Source organism: Stegostoma tigrinum, chromosome 39 (genome assembly GCF_030684315.1).
Source record: "Stegostoma tigrinum isolate sSteTig4 chromosome 39, sSteTig4.hap1, whole genome shotgun sequence".
Lineage (NCBI taxonomy): Eukaryota > Metazoa > Chordata > Chondrichthyes > Orectolobiformes > Stegostomatidae > Stegostoma > Stegostoma tigrinum.
Window position 1 is genome coordinate 7560815 of NC_081392.1, and position 19990 is coordinate 7580804.

Genomic DNA, 19990 nt, shown 5'->3' on the forward strand with positions numbered 1-19990 from the left:
TAAATGTCACCAAACAAACCTATTAGTAGGATATGAAAGTCAGTGGTTTGGGTATAAGTGATAATATGAAATTTGTGATTTATTGCTAAGTGGACCACTTTGAATGCTATACAAGTATCTAAGTTCCATGGAAGTGTAACTTTATTAAATTGAATTGCAGCATTGTTTATGGATTTACATATGTAGTTGGTGACTGCTGTGAATCTAAGAAATCTAAATGTTTGTGCTTGATCAAAATATTTAAAGGGGACTAGAACTGCAGTTGTGGAGATGCCAGAGTGCTTGAATGACTACTATATTGTCACCTTGCTCACACCAATCCTAAGCTAAGTACTCCAAATGTGGCAGGATTGGGGAACCTCATTGCCAACATAGAACAAATCACTACTACTATTCTTAACACAAGGTGCTGGAAGCTTAGCTGAGTGCAGGTTCAAGACATAACCTTTGACCTTCAATCACTATTAATGACTTAGGGTCCAGGTTGAACAATTTTTATCAGGTAAATTAGATACCCGTCAGACAGGAGCACATATTAACTAAAGCGAGTGTGCATGTGGAATAGTAATATAGCATTACATGCTACATGTTCTAATCCTACAACCAAACAGTACAAGTCATAATTCTATTCTATGATTAAGAGAAATTAAATAAAATAACCAATCAGGCTGCTGACGTCTCAGAACTTTGAGCAGAAAATACACAAACTAGGATTGTACTCCCTGGAATTTAAATGGTTAAATGCCAGTTTTCAAGACATTAAAGCAGAAAACAGCAGATAGTTCCACTGATTTGGACCGTCGATGGGTACAGTCTTTTAAAAAAAGAGCAGATCTCACAAGAATGAAATTAGGGAGCATTTACACACAAAGCTATCCACCCAAGCATGTACACGAGAGCTGGAAACCCCAAGTGCCATCAGAGTTGATATTAAAAATCTCATTCCTGAACATTAATTGGCACTATAGAAAGGAGAACCAAAGATAGTCACACTTATTGATATTCACATATGCAGAACAATGATAAATATTTCCCTAACTACTAGGAACATTTAATTCAATGGAGAGGCAATTTAAAAAAAACACCCAATTTCTGGAAAACTATCACATCCCAATAAACTCTGGCAAACTGTGACAATCCAAGTTCTAACAAAAGGTCACCAACTTGAAACATTAGCTGATTGTCCATGCACAGATAGTGCCCAACCAGTATTTCCTGTATTTGTTGGTATTATACTTATCACAGCCATATTACAGGTTTACTTAACTAATCCACGTAATTCTATAACCACATTTCCTTAATTTTCTAAAATTCACGTATTTTAAAACGTCCCAAATCTGACCCCTAGCTCCCAGTGTGCTCAATTGCTGACTTCCCTCAAATCTGGGCAAATGTGCTTCAAGAATTTAAATAAACTAATCCAGTTCAATTTGAACACTGGTTTTGTAAAACACCAACAAAACCTGGTCATTAATTAACAAAATAAGCTGTAAAACAGCAAGTGAATAAATGAATTAAATGTTCTTCCCTCCCCAGGGTTAATCTTCTTTTCAAAAAAAGATTTGTTACTTTAAATAGATAAAACAAGCCCTACACATCAAGCTTCAAAAATCCATTCATCAGTCAATTCCTCACCTGCAAGAATTTGCCAGTCTCTCAAGTGTTTGAGCCACCAATACAAACCCTCACTGCGTTAATTTCTTAGACAAATTTAACCAAGGCTGAACCAATTGCATTTATAGAATGTTTTTAGTGTAGAATAACAGTTCCAAGGCGATTCAAAATTAATAAAATTGTAATTCACAGCATAGAGGAAGACATTAGGAAGGAGTACCACAAAAAAAACTAAGTTTAAGGGTGGCCTCACAGAAGGAGAGATACTGACTTCCTACATAAGACAGGTTCGGGGGCCATCTCATTGCTGGCTGCCTACGAAGATAGGGGCTCAAAAGGTGGATGAAGGAAATGGGAGACGCACAAGAGGCCAAAATTAGTGAAGTGCAGAGTCCCAAAGAGGAGGAGGAAAAGATGATGAAAGGATTTGAACACAGGTGGGAGTGTTTTAAAGTCAGCCCTACTAATCTGATAATCAGCAATAGCTGAAGGACTACAAAATCACCCCAACTTCAGTAAAACGGCAGGTTGCCTCAAAAAGAGGAAAAAGTTTAAAAGAAAACCATAAAACATTTTCAAAAATCTCAGCCCTACAGTTTTGCACTTCTCACTTCCAGATGTTTACATTCCTGTATTCCACATACACAAAGATGAGGTACAAGATAATTTTATTACATTGTGCCAATTATGTGTGGTTGAAGGTCAGAGGTTCTACAATATGTTTGTCAACAGGAAATAAAACTGAACAGAAGCAGAGAGTAAAGACAAGCTATGCAAGAGGGGACTACATTAAAATTTTAAATTATAATCTTACCTGGTCTACCAGGATTAGGGTTTACATAATCCCAGGTATCAGCATCATTCTTAAAGACATTCAAACGAGTTGGCTGCAACAGAAAATAAGGCATTGTATGGAGCAGTGAGTCTAGTTCATAGAAGGCATCACAAGACAATGGCTAAGATATCTCAGATAAGAGACTTTTTAACCAATGTGTTCATTGGCTCACTTGTGAAATGGAAACGAAAACGAACAGCATTCAAAACAAACTCCTGAAGGCAGATACATGTCCATCATGACTTCCTAAGAGAGCAACTCCTCGCAAACATGGGCTATCAAATTTATGTCCAACAAATTATTTACAGCCCTTTCCCAAGTTTTAGTAAATTCAGCAGGAATAAAGCCAACATTTATTGCCCATCACTAAATAGCTTCGAGAAGATGGTGCTGAGCCACCTCCATGAACACTGCAGAGTGCTGCTTAGGAGGGAGTTCCAGGTCTTTGACCCACTGACAATAAAGAATGGGGATATAATTCCAAGTCAAGATGGTGAGACTTGGAAGGAGTCTTGCAGGTCATAGTGTTCTAACACACTGACGCCCTTGTCTTTCAAGCTGAGGTCAAAATAGTCAAGGATTTAGAAGGTCAAAAGGCTCTTGGAAAATTGCTGCAGTGCACCTTGTAGTTAGTAACATTGTTGCCACAGTGCACAATTGAGAATAAACATATCAGCTGACAGATGGAATACTATTCAAGGATTTGTAGCAATAAATTTATATGACTGGTCCAGTTAGTTCTGTTCAATGGCAAACTCAAGGATGTTGATTGCGTGAATCCAGGTAATGCAATTTAACATCAGGGAAGATAATTAAGTTCACACTTTCTGAACAGCTATTCTAGGTCTTACTGCATATAGGCTGAAACTGCTCAAATAATGCTCAACCATCAAACCAAATAGCTTCTGACCTTAAGCTAAAGGGAAGGTCATTGATGAAACAACTGAAGGTGGCTGGCCTAGACAACTATCCTGAAGAACGGTTGTACTGATGTCATGGAGATGTGATGGCTGCACAATATTTCGTAAAACTTTGCATCAGGGTCATAATAAATATTAATGAATGGGGTGGTTGTTAATTGCCTAAGAATTAAGTCCATATAGTTGACTACGCAAATATTTAACTTAGACCATTATCATTTACCATCCACAATTGGGACCAGATTACCCTGCACCATATTAATAAATTAATTCACCTTTGAAAAAATTAGTCCAAGAACAAAGAGTAATCTAAACTGCCAACCACACAAATGACCCTGATTAGAACACAATACAGCACCAGGTCACACACCCATAAGGTGTCAGAATCAACTTCTGGTAAATGCTGAATTATGTGTCTTTCAGAACAGGAACTAGCACTACAATTAGCTTCAGAATAAAAAAGATTTGAAGATAAGCATAATTTCTGCTGCTTATTGGCGTTATACATTGAACTGTTGGAAAGCACATGCAAGCATACCATGGGACCAGATGAAGCTCAACTAGCTGTAACACACTCTACGCTCAAACATCAACATTTACTATCCAGGCTTACCATTTGGGCAAGACATCTGGAGAGCTGTTCTCAAAACCACATCCAAGCCATCACCAGCTTCAGGAAAATAGTAGGGCAAACTGCCAGATTAGGAGTTTGTGGGGAGGTGACAAGAGTTTAATAACAGAATAGATGCCAATAGTTTCCAGTCATCCAGAGCAATGAGAACAAATACCACAATGCAGTTTATCTAACACAATCACTTTTGCAAGTGCAATCAGCATTTTACCACGTATATTTACCTTAGCATATTCTATTTTCAAAGTACAACATCCAGAATAGATATCGGCACCATTAAGGGATGCTTTGGCCTTCTGTGCGCTTTGAACAGAGTCAAATGTGTGTTGAATTAAGGCAAATAGATATTGACATATTTCACAATAAAGGTGACAATGAATATTTTCAGATGGAAGCTCAACAGCTCCCCTCAATGGTTTAGACAATAAATGCAGCACTAAGCATGGACCTAATGTAATGTCATGGAGAGATAATTAGGTTCGCACTTCCAGGACAGCTGAATGCTTGCTGCATGTACAGAGGCTGCTCAAAGAGCACACAACCATCATCACTTAGACTGGCAATCAAATGGTGAAATTCCTGCAATGATTCAAATGTTCTAGGAATAACAATAGGTTATCAGTGTCTAATGCTTTTGTGGCAGACAAGTAGGGAAGATGATGCAAAACAAAAGTACTGTACAGCGTTTCAATGTGCAGAATGTTATTTTTGGGTGAGCATTTCCATTTAGGTAAATGCCACTGTGAAGCACAGCGTAGACTGTGGTTAATAACCTCCAGACAAGATAGCCCTGTGGCATTACACAAACTTTTATGAGAATAACCAAATTACAGGAACAGATCAGGAACAAGCAAGAATGCAAAAGAGTGTACTGCTGCCATTCATTCTTACTGCAACATTCAGTATGCCCCAGCTCGACTGAATGTTCCTTATTCGGATCTGCTGAAGCATCATAGAATTATATAGCACAAAACAAATCCTTCAGTCCAACTTGTCCACATTGACCAAACATCCCAATCTGACCTAGTCCCATTTTCCAGCATTTGGCTCATATCCCTCTAAATCCTTCCTATTCATTTACCCATCCAAATGCCTTTTAAGTGTTCTAATTGTATTCATTGCCACCACTTCCTCTGCAGCTCATTCCATCTTCACACAAGAGCACGGTGTGTGTAGGTTACCCCTCAGGTACTTTTTAAATCTTTCCCTTCTCGCCTCAAACCTAGTTTTGGACTTCCCCCATCCCTTGGTAAAGGTTACTATATAAAGCATTGGTCCCCATATTTAACGAAACATAAACGTGCTCAAAGCAGTTTGGTAACAGGGTCAAATTCTGGAATGTGGAGTGATTGGATCAGCCACCATCTTATAATAGAGCAGAGTTCAAAGTTCAGAGCAGCCAACTCTTGTTCATCTATCTCAACTTTTAATCTACTTAACAGTAGAGCACCCACAACCGCTAATACAGAATTCCTAATATTCAGACCTCATCAAGTGAAGAAATTTCTCATCCTAGTGCTAAATGAGTCCCAGGGCTCCTATCCCAAGATTATGCCCCTGGATTTTAAATTCCACAAACCATATAACTTGTCAAGCTATTGCATTATCTGTTTTCATTAAATAATTTTTCTGAATGAAGAGAAAGGCCCAATTACACAGTCTAACAATTGTCAAATATGGAAATTAAAACTGCACAAAATAACTGGTGTGATCCCAAAGCTTTATATAACTGTAGCAACATATCTTTATTCTTGTTTATCAATTCTCTTGTAATAAGGTCAGCACTGTTTTCCTTAATTGCTTGACGTACCTGAATGAAAGTGTGTTTCTTATAGAAGTGTCTTTGAACATCATTATCTAAAAGTTCCACACTGTTTATCCACTTTGGCAGCAAAAATAGGAACGCAAATAATTATTTGCATGGCTATAAATTGAGGGGCGGGGGCGGGGGGGGGGAATGTTCAACAAAACCTGAGTATCCTCATACACCAGAGAGAGTGTGCAAATGCAGCAAGCAATAAAGAAGGCACATTATGGCCTTCACAGCAAGAGGATCCTGGAACAAGATGCCTTGCTGCAATTATACAAATCATTGATGAGGTCATACCTCATATCATGGAATATCAAGTGCAGTTTTGGCCTCCTTATCTGATGAAGGATGTTCTTGCCAGATGGAGTGCAGCAAAGATTTACCCTTACTTCTCCACCTCCTGTTCATTAACAAAAGTTTACCAAATTGATTCCTGGGATGGCAGGACTGATGCATGAGGAGAGATTGAATCAGTTAGAATTGAATTCAATGAAGTTGAGAAGAATAATGCAAGATTTCATCAAAATCTCAACTTCTAAGAAGACCAGACAGGTTAGATGCAGGAAGGTATTCCGATGGTGGGGGAGTCTACAATCAGGTCAAAGTTTGAAGATATGAGATAAAACATTTTAGGACTGAGATGAGGAGAAATTTCTACACATCAAAAACAGTATGCCTGTAGAATTAATTACTACAGAAAGTGATTGACGCCAAACATTGTGTGTTATCAAATAGGTGGTCTGTTCTTCTGGCTAAAGGAATCAAGGATATGGGGGAGGGTGGAATTAGTTCATTGAACTCTATGATCAGCTATGGTCATAGTGAATGACAAAGCAGGATCAAAGGGTCAAGTGGCCAACTCCTGCTCCTATCCTCTATGCTTCTGTGTTATGAAGGTGAAAATCCTTACTTCCCAACATTTATCCCTCTTCTCCACTTCCCGTTCATTAACAAATCTTCAAGTTCATGTATTACATCCAATTCTGTGAGGATAAAGCTTAAACCGCACACAAACGCCTGGTGAAAATTCAAGCAAGCTACAATAATGACTCCTGTCGGCTTACAGCTGCCTGCCACTTCAACACACCATGGTGGGCAATAACTGTCTTGTCTTGGGCCTGCTAGTGCTTTAGCAAAGCTCAGCACAAGCTAGAAGAACAACAACTTAATTTATGCTTGGGCACCCTGCAGCCTTCTGGACGCGAAAATATTGAGTTCAATAATTTTAGATCCATGTCCTTAGCCCAACACACTCTCATCTTTCCATCACATGGGCTGCTACCACAATCCAGCGTCAGCTACTAATGGTCCCATCAGCAGCTATTTATTCTCCTAGATTGAACTTTACCTATTCTTTTGCCTGCCCAACTGTTTCTCTCTCTGTCTGGGCTCCATCTCCATCCATCACTTACTCTGTCTCCTCCTTCCCCACCAAGCCACTAGTCCCCCAACACCCAGTGACCTTTTCTTAGCCACACAGTCAATACTGAAGGAGGGTCACTGAACCCAAAACATCAGCTCTGCTTTCTTGCCACAGATGCTGCCAAACCTATGTTTTTCAGCAAGCTCTGTTTTTGTTCCTGCCTGGCCTTCCAATTTGTTCCTCAAAATTAATATTTGTTAGAATAAAATTACTTACAAATGCCTTCTGGGCTCAATACTGAGTTCAGTAATTTCAGTGCCCAAGCACCTTCTCCCATGTCCTTAACCCAACACCAGGCCTTGCCATCATATGGGCTTCTACCACAACCCACCGTCAGCTACTAATGGTCCTATTAGCAACTATTTGTCTCATAATGGTTTTCCAACTGCACAATTAAGACTTTCTCAATTTTAAAGATTCAAGAAGTTTCCCCAGTTACTGATGTCACAGTAATTTGCCTGTAGTTCAAACTTCTCTCTCGCTCTCTCTCCTTCCTTTTTGAACAGTGGGTTTATAATTATAACATTCCTAGCCAATGGAACCATTCTGGAATAAAAGAACTTTAGAAAATAAAAACCAGTACATCCATCATCTAAGATAACAAGGTGTTGAACTGGATGAACACAGCAGGCCAGCTGGCATTTTGGATCCGGACCCTTCTTCAGAGATGGGGGAAGGGAAGGGGACTCTGGAATACTTGGAAAGAAGGGGGAGGCATTGATGGTAGGTGGATAAAGGAGCAGATAGGTGAAGCCAGCCAGTAAACGTGAGTCTAGGCAGGGAGTTGGGGTGGGGGTTGGTCATTTGAAGGAAATCAACAGGTCAAGGAGGCGGGGATTGGTCAGTGAGGTGAGAGGAGTGGATAATTGGGAATAAAGACAGATAGGCCAAGGAGGCAGGGTCGAGCTGAGCTGGTTTTGGGATGTAAAGCTTGTGAAGCCCACATTAAGACCAATGGGCTGCAGGGCTCCCAAGCGAAATATGAGGTGCTGTTCCTGCAGCTTTTGGGTGGCAGCATTCTGGAGGAAGCCCAGGATGGACATGTCATCCAAGGAGTGGGAGGAGGAACTGAAGTGGTTCACGACTGGGAGGTGCAGTTGTTTGTCATGAACCAAGTGCAGGTGTTCCACAAAGCAGTCTCCAAGCCTCCTCGACCTGTCCATCTCCTCTCAACCTACCTGCTCCTTTATCCACCTTCCATCTGCCTCCCCCTCTCACTATTTATTGGAGTCCCTTTCCCCTCCCCCGTTTCTGAAGAAGGGTCCAGACACGAAAGGTCAGCTTTCCTGCTCCTTTGATGCTGCCCGACCTGCTGTGTTCATCCAGCTCTACACCTTGTTACCTCAGATTCTCCGGCATCAGCAGTTCCTACTATCTCTGTACCCATCGTCTACTTCGTTAGAACTTTTGAGACATTGACTAATAGGTGCTGGAACTTAAGAGCTTTTCAGATCCTTATAAGCTACTACTTGTTTCTTTTTCTTGATAATTACATGAAGCTCTTACTAGCCCATCAGTGGAACATACAAAATACTTGTTCAACATGGTTACTGTTTCCTCAACTTTCATGAGGATTTCTCCTGTCACTGCCTGTATGGAGCAACACTTATTTCAGGTGCTCTTCTTTCTATGAGCATGTAATCACTCTTACAATCATTTCTATTTTCCTGGCTCAAATTCTATTTTTCCCCTTTAAAAAACATTTACTTAACATTTTGCTTCAAAATTGATTTGAAAGGATATTCCACCATTGCCTGTATTCCATTCTTTCTGAAGATGACAATCCTTTGAACAGGCCCACAAGGGTTGCAAATAGTGTACAGAATGTCCTGCAAAACAAGGAAGTTGTGAAGAGTAAAGATTTGACAACACCTATTTAAATACCTACAAAGGTACAATTAAAGCAGTTCTCAATTCTCAAGAAAACAGACAAAGAAGCAAAACACAACATGATTAGTGAGTTTGACATGATTGAGGTTGAAAACAAACAAAAAAAAGGCATTCGTAACAGGATAACGTCATAGTCACTTACAGTACAAGAGGCCATCGGGCCCATAAAAATTGATCAGCTCTGTGGACTAATCCTGGCAGTCCGATTCACTCACTCCATCCCAGGAGCCAAGCTAGTTTATCATCTTCAATAATCGATGTAATTTATTTCAAAATCACTCACCATTTTGGCTTTCATTAGTTCAGCAAGGCAACAGATTCCAGGTTAATACAACTTGCTGCATGAAAAAAAACTCTTATGCGTATTGCCCCAACATTTCTTAAATTTGTGTTCTATAGAACCTTATATATCAGCTAAACAAAAAGTTTTTCCCTTGGCTACCTCAACCGAACCGGTCATAATCTTATGCAGCTATCAAATTTCCACCCAACCTCCTGTGCTCCAAGAACTCCAGCTTCACTAGCCTAAGTTTAGCTAAAGTTTCCAATCTCAAGCACCATTCTGATAGATGATCTTGGCATTCGTCCACCCAAGGACCTTCATATCCCTCCTGAAATGCAGTGGCCAGATCGACTGAAGCAACATGGCTGCAGTGGCCTAACCAGATCTTGAGGTTCAGCCCTGCTTTGTGTACCTGTGAACATCATAGACTCACCTTAGGGATAAAATGTAAAAGTTTTGTCAAACATTACCACTCATAACAATTCATTCAGTGATATAAATTTATTAGTGCTTTGAGCAGAAAGCAAACAAAGAAAATCATTCGGGACAATCCAGCAATAATAAAAAAACAAAAAGAGTGTAAATAAGTAAACTCAGCTGGGTTGGAGGTCTAGCTTATCCAGACACGGCAGCTATAAACAGTTCTGCAGTCTGTACCCTTGTACATTTGGATACTAAATCTTAGATTGGAAATTGTGATCTATACTTGTTAGAGTGCATCTAGCCCAAGTGACACTACAATCCAGTTTGCTACATTGAAGATATCAATAAACACGAGGAATAGAGCATTCATAGTTTGCAGTACCGACCAAAACTAAAATGCTGCTGTGAATTTATAATCAGCAGATTGCTGGCAATATTATCATGTCCTTGTGTTTTTTTTCATGATTATGGTGTTTTGTTCCTTTTAACATAAAAACCGAAAGAACTGTGGATCCTGTGAATCAGGAACGAAAGCAAAGTTGCTGGAAAAGCTCAGCAAGTCTGGCAACATCGGTGAAGGAAAAAACCAGAATTAATGTTTCAGGTCTGGTGACCCTTCCCAACAACTTTGTTTTTGTTCCTTTTTACATGTCTGAGTGACTCCTCAAAATAATCAATGTGTGGATCTCATGGACAATGGCATAAAAGTATAAAGGCACTTTTTAAAAAATCAGTCAATTTTTAAAAATTAATTCATAGCACGTTGTTGTTATGGCGGGGGGGGTGGTGCCAGCATTCATTACCCAACTCTAGTCATCATTCAGGAGCAGGTGACAAGCTGCCTTCTTGAACCACTGCAGTCTATTTGATGTAGGTGCACCTGCAACACTGTTAGGGAGGAAGTTCCAGAGCTTTGTAGCCACAGTAAAAAGAATGACAACATACGATGTAATTGCACTTTCAAATTCAATCTTTGAATTCATCTTATCAAAATGATTCACAATGACAATCACAAAATTGTCACAAAATGAGAGATTCTGTAGTGTTTAGATGGGGAGGCGTGTTTTGAACCAGAGAACATAGCTTCAAAACTAACTAAGACATTTCCATCCCAAATGGCCTGACTCAAATTAGTTGACTAGGGTCAAGGCATTTAAGGACTGAAAGGGGGAGCAATTTTTTCACTCAAAGGTTACTGATTCTTTGGAATTCTCTGGCCCAAAGAGCTGTGGTAACTCAGTCTTTGAGCACGCTGAAGACAGAATTGAGAGATCTCCAGAAATTGATATCATCAAGGGATATGGAGATAATACTGCCGAAGTAGGTGAGGAGGTGAGTAGAATGGAGATAGCTCGAGGGGCTGAATGACCTACTGCTCCTCCTATGTTTCAATTATATGACTCAGAGTTTTAATAACATTCTTCTGAAGCACTTTGGGGCATTTCACTCATTAAAGGCAAAGTTGCCATGAGAAAAAACACAGAATCTCTACACTGGGACAGCTGAAAACCGAATTCGTGACGTAGCTTCTGCTAAACTTACAGTGTTGATGGGATAAATAGAATTTGCAACAGTGATCAACAGGACTTTATTGCTTTTAGAGTCATCATCATCTGGTCTGGCAATTTTCTGGCTTGTGGAAAAACAAACGTAGGCCAGTTGTCCAGCAACGTAGATCGGATTATCTGCTGCGTAATTCACACAGCTACATGCACCAGCGATGTCCTCAAACTCAACCAATGCTTGCTTTCTCCTGGGCATCAGCATCACACAACTGTAAACCAAGCACAAGGATAGTTAACAACAGGAATTGGAATTTTTTTGAAATGTTCAGATTTTGTTTGTAGAACACAATGTTAGTTCAGCAATCTGCACCTGGAGTAAGCAGTCAGAGAATAAAATATAAAGGTTTAATTTTTTTTTTAAATTTCCTGAAAACCTGAAGTTAATTATAACAGCAAAAGTGGACAATGTTACACTTTCCCACATTATGTTCCATTTGCCAGATATTTGTCCACTCAATTAACCTAGCTATAGAAACACATTACATATAAAAATGGTCTATTTTGACTGAGAGAGTTAATTTTATGGTTTCAGGGAATAAAACTATTAAACATTCAAGCATTCGCTTCCATTTCAAACAGCTTGACACCTATCAACAACTTAGGTCAGTATCGTCCTCTAGGTGCCAGTCCAGTTTCTAGGAGTAAGCATTCATCATCTCAAGATTCTTGTTCCAGTTCCAAGAGTTTTACAAATAGCCCACATACACTCAGTATTAGGTTGAGAAACTTCAACACATTTAACTCGCAGCATTTAAGCAAAATTCACACCAATCAGAAGTTCAAAACATGAATTATAACTGCCGTAACTTTCTGTCCAAGTCCCAATACCAAAAACCTGTATTGCACACAGGAGAATGTGCAAACACCATTTCAGACATATAATTTAGGAGCAGTAGGGCACTCCGCCCCTCATGGCTGCTCCAAACTTGATAAGATCGTGGCTGATCTGATTATACCATGTTCTTACCTACCCCTGACAAACCTTCAACCCTTTGCTCATTGGGAGCCTACCTTAGCATTAAAAATATTCAAAGGGTCTACTTCTACTGCAATTTTAGGAAGGGAGCTGCATGCAACTAACACTAATTTTTTGCACAAGAGCATAGTAGCATTAGTGATGAAGCCACCAAAATAAGATACAACAAAATCTTACAGAAGTATTTGATACTAAATTCTATATTTGTTTAGAATTCTGAGTTTAATAGAATGCTAATAATTCTAACCGTATCAGACATGTAATTTTAATTTACTATTCAGTATTATAAAGTGCACTGCATCAATTTGCATTTGTATAGCATCTCTCACAACATCAGGGCACCGAAAAGAATATTTTAATCAAGTGTTTCTGATGTGTAGTCATTGTTGTATTGTGGGAAACAATCATGAATGCACAGGAACGCCTGATATATAGCACTGTGGGTAAATGACTAGATGTGTTTTAGAGATGGTGTTTAGGAAAGAAGTGCTGGCTGAGACGGTGGGCAGAACTCCCATCCTCTACAAACTTGACCACAGAATTTTAGTGTCCAACCAAGGTGCAAACTGGGCTTTGGTTTAATGTTTCACACAAGATAGCACCCCAAACAGTACCACATTTCTAAAGTTCTACACTAAACTGTTAGTCTAGATTTCCTAATTAGGTGCCTGAAATGGGATCAAACTGCTCCATGCACAAGTTCCTACCACAAACAAACATCATCCTCGCTGAAGAACTACTGCACTGACCTCCTTACTTAGTGATATTGTAGTGACAATGGGGAAACAGCAGGGGACTGGAACCAAATGATGTACTCTTTAAAAAAAAGGCAAGGAGTTCCAAGGAGCCAAAAATCCTTCTTCTGTGTTGCACCATTCTCAGGCAAGATTAAAATCAAACATTCTTGGAAGTAAAATTTATTTCTAAGAACTTTAATATCAGGTCTTAGCCAATTAGAAATGCTATTCAAAAGTGACAAGTGGTCAATATTGTTTGTGTAATACACCTCTCCAAGCTCAGAAAGCATCACGGTCAGCACTTGCCATGTTGCAAGTCATAGAAATTGTATCTCATATCAAGGTTACATATTCCTTACACTGCAGATGCAAATATTCAGAACCTTAGCAGGAGACATTTTACATCAGGTCAGCACTACACCTCACATTTTTCCCTCTCACTTACCTGATATTGCCAAAATCCTGCAGAGCCTCCATAAGATCAACTTCCATTACCCCATCCAACAGTCCTCGGATGTGTATAACAGGAGATGGAGAAATCTTATTGAGGTCTTCAATACCACCATCCTGAACAAAACAGAAGCCAATTTTTAATCAATATAGTATTTCACCATTATCCAGTCACAAAAATTTTCTCTGTAACTAAATGTCTCGGATCACCTGTGGTGAGTACTCATTATTCAGTCCTTTGCAGTTTGGCAAATCAGCACAATATTTACAGGTAACAGTTCTCAGGTTAGTCGCAGTTCTGAGGAAGGGTCACCGGACCTGATACATTAACTATGTTTTTCTCTTCACAGATGCTGCTAGTCCTGCTGAGCTTTCCCAGCAATTTTGTTTTTGTTCCTGATTTACAGCATCCGCAGTTCTTTTGATTTTTCTCAGATCAGTCATGCCATTTCACTGAAAATCTTTTCTACTAAAAGAACTTCAGTGATTGTCCAGAGATGCATGTTTAACTGTTGAATGGGTGAATTGGCTCACTTCAGTCAGACTGATTTAACAGGAGTAGAAAAATAGCCTGTACTCTTACATTCCATCCTTCTCTCTGATTGAATACTGTGCATGCAAGATTAGCACAAAACCTGGGTTTCCTACTGTAGAAGGTAAATGTAAGAAAGTATTCACATTAAGTGTGATTGTCACAATCAGTTTTTAAAAAAATTCCTCCGACGATCCTGCAGAAGGAAAGAATAGAAGAAATAACCTTTCAACTACTTCAAAGCTTTTTTAAAAAAAAGTCAGTCGTCCACGGGATGAAGGCCAGCATTTATTGCCAATCCCAGATGGCAGTTAAGAGTTAATCACAGTACTGGGGGTCTGGAGACAGTTATAGTAGGCCAGGTAAGGATGGCAGTTTCTATCCCTAAAGGACATCAGTGAACCAGGTGGGATTTTCCAACAATCGACCATAACAATGTTCATGAATCCAGACTTTTATATGTACATATTTTTCACTGAATTCAAACTTCACCATTTGCTGTGGTGGGATTTGTACCCAGGTACCCAGAATACCTGGGTCTCTGGATTGACAGTCCAGTGATAATGCCACCAGGCCACCACCCCCTCCTTAAAAGGCCACTCTGCCTTTCAAAAATAATCTAATCATCTCAGCCCCACAACATCACAGCAGGAGGTCCTTAGATAGCGCCCTGGGCTCAATCATCCTTAGCTCTGCTTCAATAATCTTCCATGCATCCTAAAGTCAGAGTGGGGATGCTCATTGATGAGCGCATAATATTGAGGACCATTTGCAACTCGGCAGACTCATGGAATGCACTACCTGAAAACATGGTGAATGCAGGTTCAATCCAGCATTTAAGAGGGCACTGAATGCTTATTTGGAATGAAATAGTATGCAGGGATATGGGGAAAACAGCAGATTGGCAATGGGCCAAATGCCACCTTTCTGCACCATAATAATTGTGATTAACTTCAGGAGTCACCACAGAAACAGAAACTAAATGGACCAGTTATAAGAGCAAGACAAAAAGCTAGAACTTCTAGAAATAAGATTCTCCAAAACTTGGCAACAAGGCACAAGTAAGGAGACTGACCGAATGCACGATGTGCTTTTATGAGCATAGCTGCAGTGGGACAAGAAGCTTAAACTATCCAGAACAGAGCAGTCCAGAGTCTTGGTATCAGAATAAAATGCTCCCTTATTCTGAGCCAAGGACCCAAATTCAAGACCCTCCATCCTGGGAAAAGAGACTCAAGTACCTACTGTGCCAAGTCCTCTTGGAACCTTATGTTTCAATCATCAATTCTCATTCATTTAGAACACCAGAAAGTACAATCTCACTCTTCACAACAATCACCTTAAACTCATGCCAATAATTAATGTACTTTCTTTACATCCATTTAAGTTTACATACTGTACATTCTTCCTTAAACACAGGTGCCAAGTTACACACAAGAACAAGTATCTCAAGTCTGTGATATTTACAGTAACAAGTATACAGACACATCAAGCCTAGCCTCTTAACTCCACACAGAAACAAAAGAAAATCTAAGTTTCCATTTTTGATCAGCGCTGCAGAACAACATCGCACATGTATCTGAGGCGATGATAGCCTTGGACTTGACAATACCACAAAGTAACCAGTCGTGTCCAAATCAAAGCTCTACTGGCGAACCTCTACCGGAAGCACCGCAGCTTCCAACAGCGCAGATAACAAATGGCAGGGGCGAGATCCGATTTTTTTGCACCTCTATGCTGAGAGACTTAGCGAAATGTTAAGCCTGTATTTAAACCGAAATTTAACACTCAAAGCAGGCACCATGCATTTATAGTGATAATGGGAACTGCAGATGCTGGAGAATCCAAGATAACAAAGTGTGAAGCTGGATGAACACAGCAGGCCCAGCAGCATTTCAGGAGCACAAAAGCTGACGTTTCGGGCCGAGACCCTTCATCACATGCTCTCTGATGAAGGGTCCAGGCCCGAAACATCAGTGTTTGTGCTCCTGAAATGCTGCTTGTCCTGCTGTGTTCATCCAGCTTCACACTTTGTTACCGTGCATTTATAGGGCGGGCGCATGATGCAAAAGGAAAGGATTGTGCATTCATTTCAATTACCAAGACAGCATTCTTTCTGCACCAAAAGGGATGGCTGAACTGATGGGACTGAATCGCCTGGAGGGTTGGATCTAGACCGCGCGTTTGAACACACTTTTAAACAGATGCTTGCTGCAGCCTTCTGAAGGCCCATATGTATTCGCCGCGGCCTAGGCCTCAAAGCCTCTTTGTTAGCCTGCCAGTTGCTGCCTGGTGTCTGTGGGGTAGAACGATGCGTGGAAGGGGGGCGGGAGTGTGTGCGAGCGCTCGAAGCGCTATGACTAGAAACCATCCGTCCGACATCGGCACTCACTCACCCTGTCGAACCTGAAACGCTTAGCCTGGTGTCTGCCCGCCATCTTCAATTCCGACTGCCGGGTTCCTGCAGCTCCGAACGGGCCGATACTTCGCACGCTAAGGGAAGAATGAGAGAGGGAGAAACAAAAATGGCGGCCACAGCAGCGGCCCATTTGCCCCGCCCACAGGTCCCGGTCCGGGCGCGTTCACGCCAATCAATAGGCACCCTCCAATCGGAACGCCGCCTGCACCATCTCCCAACTTTGATTGGTCTCAAGGTACGTCATTCACCACGTTTGGGCGGTTTTTTGTCGGGAGTTCATTCATGAAAATCCTGCGGCGCCGTCTGTGCTTTGAGGCTGAAGGCATGTAAGGGGGACAACAAGGTGTGGAGCTGGATGAATACAGCAAGCCAAGTAGCAGGAAAGCTGATGTTTCGGGCCTAGAAATAGTAGGAACTGCAGATGCTGGGGAATCTGAGATAACAAGGTGTAGAGCTGGATGAACACAGCAGGCCAAGCAGCATCAGAGGAGCAGGAAAGCTGATGTTTCGGGCCTAGACCCTTCATCAGAAATGGGGGAGGGGAAGGGGCTTCTGAAATAAATAGGGAGAGAGGGGGAGGCGGACCGAAGATGGTTAGAGGAGAAGATAGGTGGAGAGGGGAGTATGGGTGGGGATGTAGGAAGGGGATAGGTCAGTCCAGGGAGGATGGACAGGTCAATGGGGTGGGATGAGGTTAGGGGGTAGGAGATGGAGTTGGGGCTTGAGGTGGGATGAGGGGATTGGTGGGAGGAAGGACAAGTTAGGGAGGTGGGGATGAGCTGGGCTGGTTTTGGGATGTAGTGGGGGAAGGAGAGATTTTGAAGCTTGCGAAATCCACATTGATACCATTGGGCTGCAGGGTCCCCAAGTCGAATATGAGTTGCTGTTCCTGCAACCTTTGGGTGGCATCATTATGGCACTGCAGGAGGCCCAGGATGGACAAGTCGCCTGAAGAATGGGAGGGGGAGTTAAAGTGGTTTGTGACTGGGAGGTGCAGTTGTTTAGTGAGAACCAAGCGTAGGTGTTCTGCAAAGTGGTCCCCAAGCCTCTGCTTGGTTTCCCTGATGTAGAGCAGGCCACAACGGGAACAGCGGATGCAGTATACCACATTAGCAGATGTGCAGGTGAGCATCTGCTTTATGTGGAAAGTCTTCTTGAGGCCTGGGAGGGAGTAGTTATAGGGGCAGGTGTGGCACTTCCTGTGGTTGCAGGGAAAAGTGCCTGGGGTGGTGGCGTTGGAGGGAAGTGTGGAGCGGACATGAGAGTCATGGGGAGAATAGTCCCTCCGTAAGGCAGATAAGGATGGGGGAGGGAAAAATGTCTTTGATGCTGGGGTTGTATGAAACATAAAATTTTAAATAACATGCTGGAAAATATTCATCTGTAGAAAGTTAATGTTTCAGGTCGATGAGTTCACATCAGAATGCAGATGTTGGTGGAGTTGGCCTGTGTGAATGAAAAAATTCAAATATGTGGGTCAAGAACTGATTGAAGTTATTCAACGGGGATTCCACATTCAGATAATATCCAGAGCAGAGAAGGTGCTTTGATTTCTGAAGATCAATCTTTGGCATTACAACAAAATATCACGGAGTTTGGCCAATTCCGGAGAATGAGACCTGTGGGTGGGATCTTTGTTGTGCTGTTGCTGCTGTTTGTAGGTATGCATACCTTAAGATTTGCAGTCATAGAAACCAGGAGTAGGCTGTGAGGCCACTGGAGTCTGCTCTGCCATTCATTTTGTTAGTGTGCCACTGTTGTGTATGCCTTCTGCCAGCTTCACATATCCACTGAATTTCTCGCCACATATATAAATAACACTGAAGACATCCAAAAGACACTTCATTTTATATAAATCAGAAACAAAAACAGAAGTTTCTCAAAAAACTCTGCAGGCCTTGTAGCATATAGGGAGATAAATCAGAGTTAACGTTTCAGGTCCAGTGAGCCCTCTTCATCAGTTCACCAGTGTCACATCCTTGACATAAGAATCACTACAAGAAAGATGGGGATAAAATAGACTCTCGTGTTCCATAAAATACGGAGGGCACTGATAGAAGTTGACACAAACAAATTCTGTATTTGACGTGGCCCCCTTCAATACCAGCCCCCTGCCAATGACAAAACTTGATGTAGTCATCCACAAACTCCAAAGAACATTTATTTCCAATTATGTATCAACATTACTTGCATAATCATCTTCATAGATCATAAGATATTTAAGATTTTTAATGTTCATTTACATTATATGGGCAGTGTTGCCAAGGACAGTATTTATAGCCCACCAATTGTCCTCAAAAAAGTTGTGATGCAACAACTTCTAGAACCACTGCAATCCATGTCATAAATTTATAAACACTGTGCCATTCGGTAGGGACTTCCAGGATTCAGGTCCAGTGACATTAAAGGATCAGCTAAACGTTGACGAGTTGAAATGTTGCATGACTTGGAGGGGTAATTGAAACTAATTCCCTTGCTCCTGGTGCCTTTGTGCTTCCAAGAGGTAACAGTCTCAGGCTTAAATAACAATATGGGACATGGTTTATATTTATTCGCAGGACATTTTTCATTGTCATGAAGGTTTCCCAGCTGAAAATCTGAGCTCTGCAGAGTTGCCACGTCAATTGTAAATGGTGGCAGACAATTTAAAAAACTCACTGGAGGAGGAGGAGGAGGAAGCTTCACAAGTATCACACAAAATTCCAATAATGCAGGAGCATCAATCCAAAAAGTTGAAGTGTTTGTACCAATCTTCAACCTATGGAGTGGGTGACCCATCTTGACCTTCTCCAGAAGTTTCCAGCTTCACAGATGTCAGTCTTTAGCTGATTTGATCACTCTTTGTAATGTCAAGAAATGGCCAAAGTCACCAAATACTGTTGAACCTGATAATATTCCAGTAACAGGACTCCTGAACTTGCTTGCAAAGTCTAGTACACTTACAATACTGGCATTTACTGGGTGATATGGAAATTGCCCAGGTACTTACACACAAAGAAAAGGAGAAATCCAACGAGGCCAATGATGACCTCATTAGTCTGCTCTCAATCTTCAGTAAAGTGATGGAAAAGGTAATCAACATTGCTGACAAGCAGTATTTACTTAGCAATAACATGTCCAGTAAAACTCAGTTTAGATTACATCAGGCCTGACCTCTTTACAGAAAGAGTTCAAGCACAGACAAAACAGCTGAACTGCAGTGGAAGGGTTACGGTGACTGCCCTTGACATCAAGGCTGTATTTGACACAGTACTGAACCCACAACATTGGTGACACTCTGTGTCTCAAACCAGCCATCCAGCCAATTGGGCTAACAGAGTATGGCACCAATGAGCCCGAGCAAAACTATTCAAACTTCTACTCAATAGGTATCAGAGAAAACCTCTTGTTGGAATTATTTCTAGTACAAAAGAAGAAAGCTAAGGTTGTTGGAGTTCAGTCATCTCAGCTGCAGGACATCTGTGTTGGAGTCCCTCAGGGTA

At 41.1% G+C, this 19990-nt stretch overlaps 1 protein-coding gene across 1 annotated transcript in view; it reads right to left on the minus strand.

Moving 5' to 3' along the window:
* LOC125447859 (heterogeneous nuclear ribonucleoprotein L-like) overlaps window positions 1-16653 on the minus strand; it is a 40717-nt gene extending 24064 nt beyond the window's left edge. The window contains exons 1-6 of the mRNA XM_059640976.1: window positions 16486-16653; window positions 13553-13674; window positions 11372-11603; window positions 8975-9062; window positions 4225-4319; window positions 2429-2501 (exon numbers count right to left, since the gene is read on the minus strand). Of these exons, the coding sequence (XP_059496959.1) occupies window positions 2429-2501; window positions 4225-4319; window positions 8975-9062; window positions 11372-11603; window positions 13553-13674; window positions 16486-16638 (763 nt within the window). The 5' untranslated portion in view covers window positions 16639-16653. The remainder of the gene's footprint in view (window positions 1-2428; window positions 2502-4224; window positions 4320-8974; window positions 9063-11371; window positions 11604-13552; window positions 13675-16485) is intronic.
* Window positions 16654-19990: the final 3337 nt, after the last annotated feature.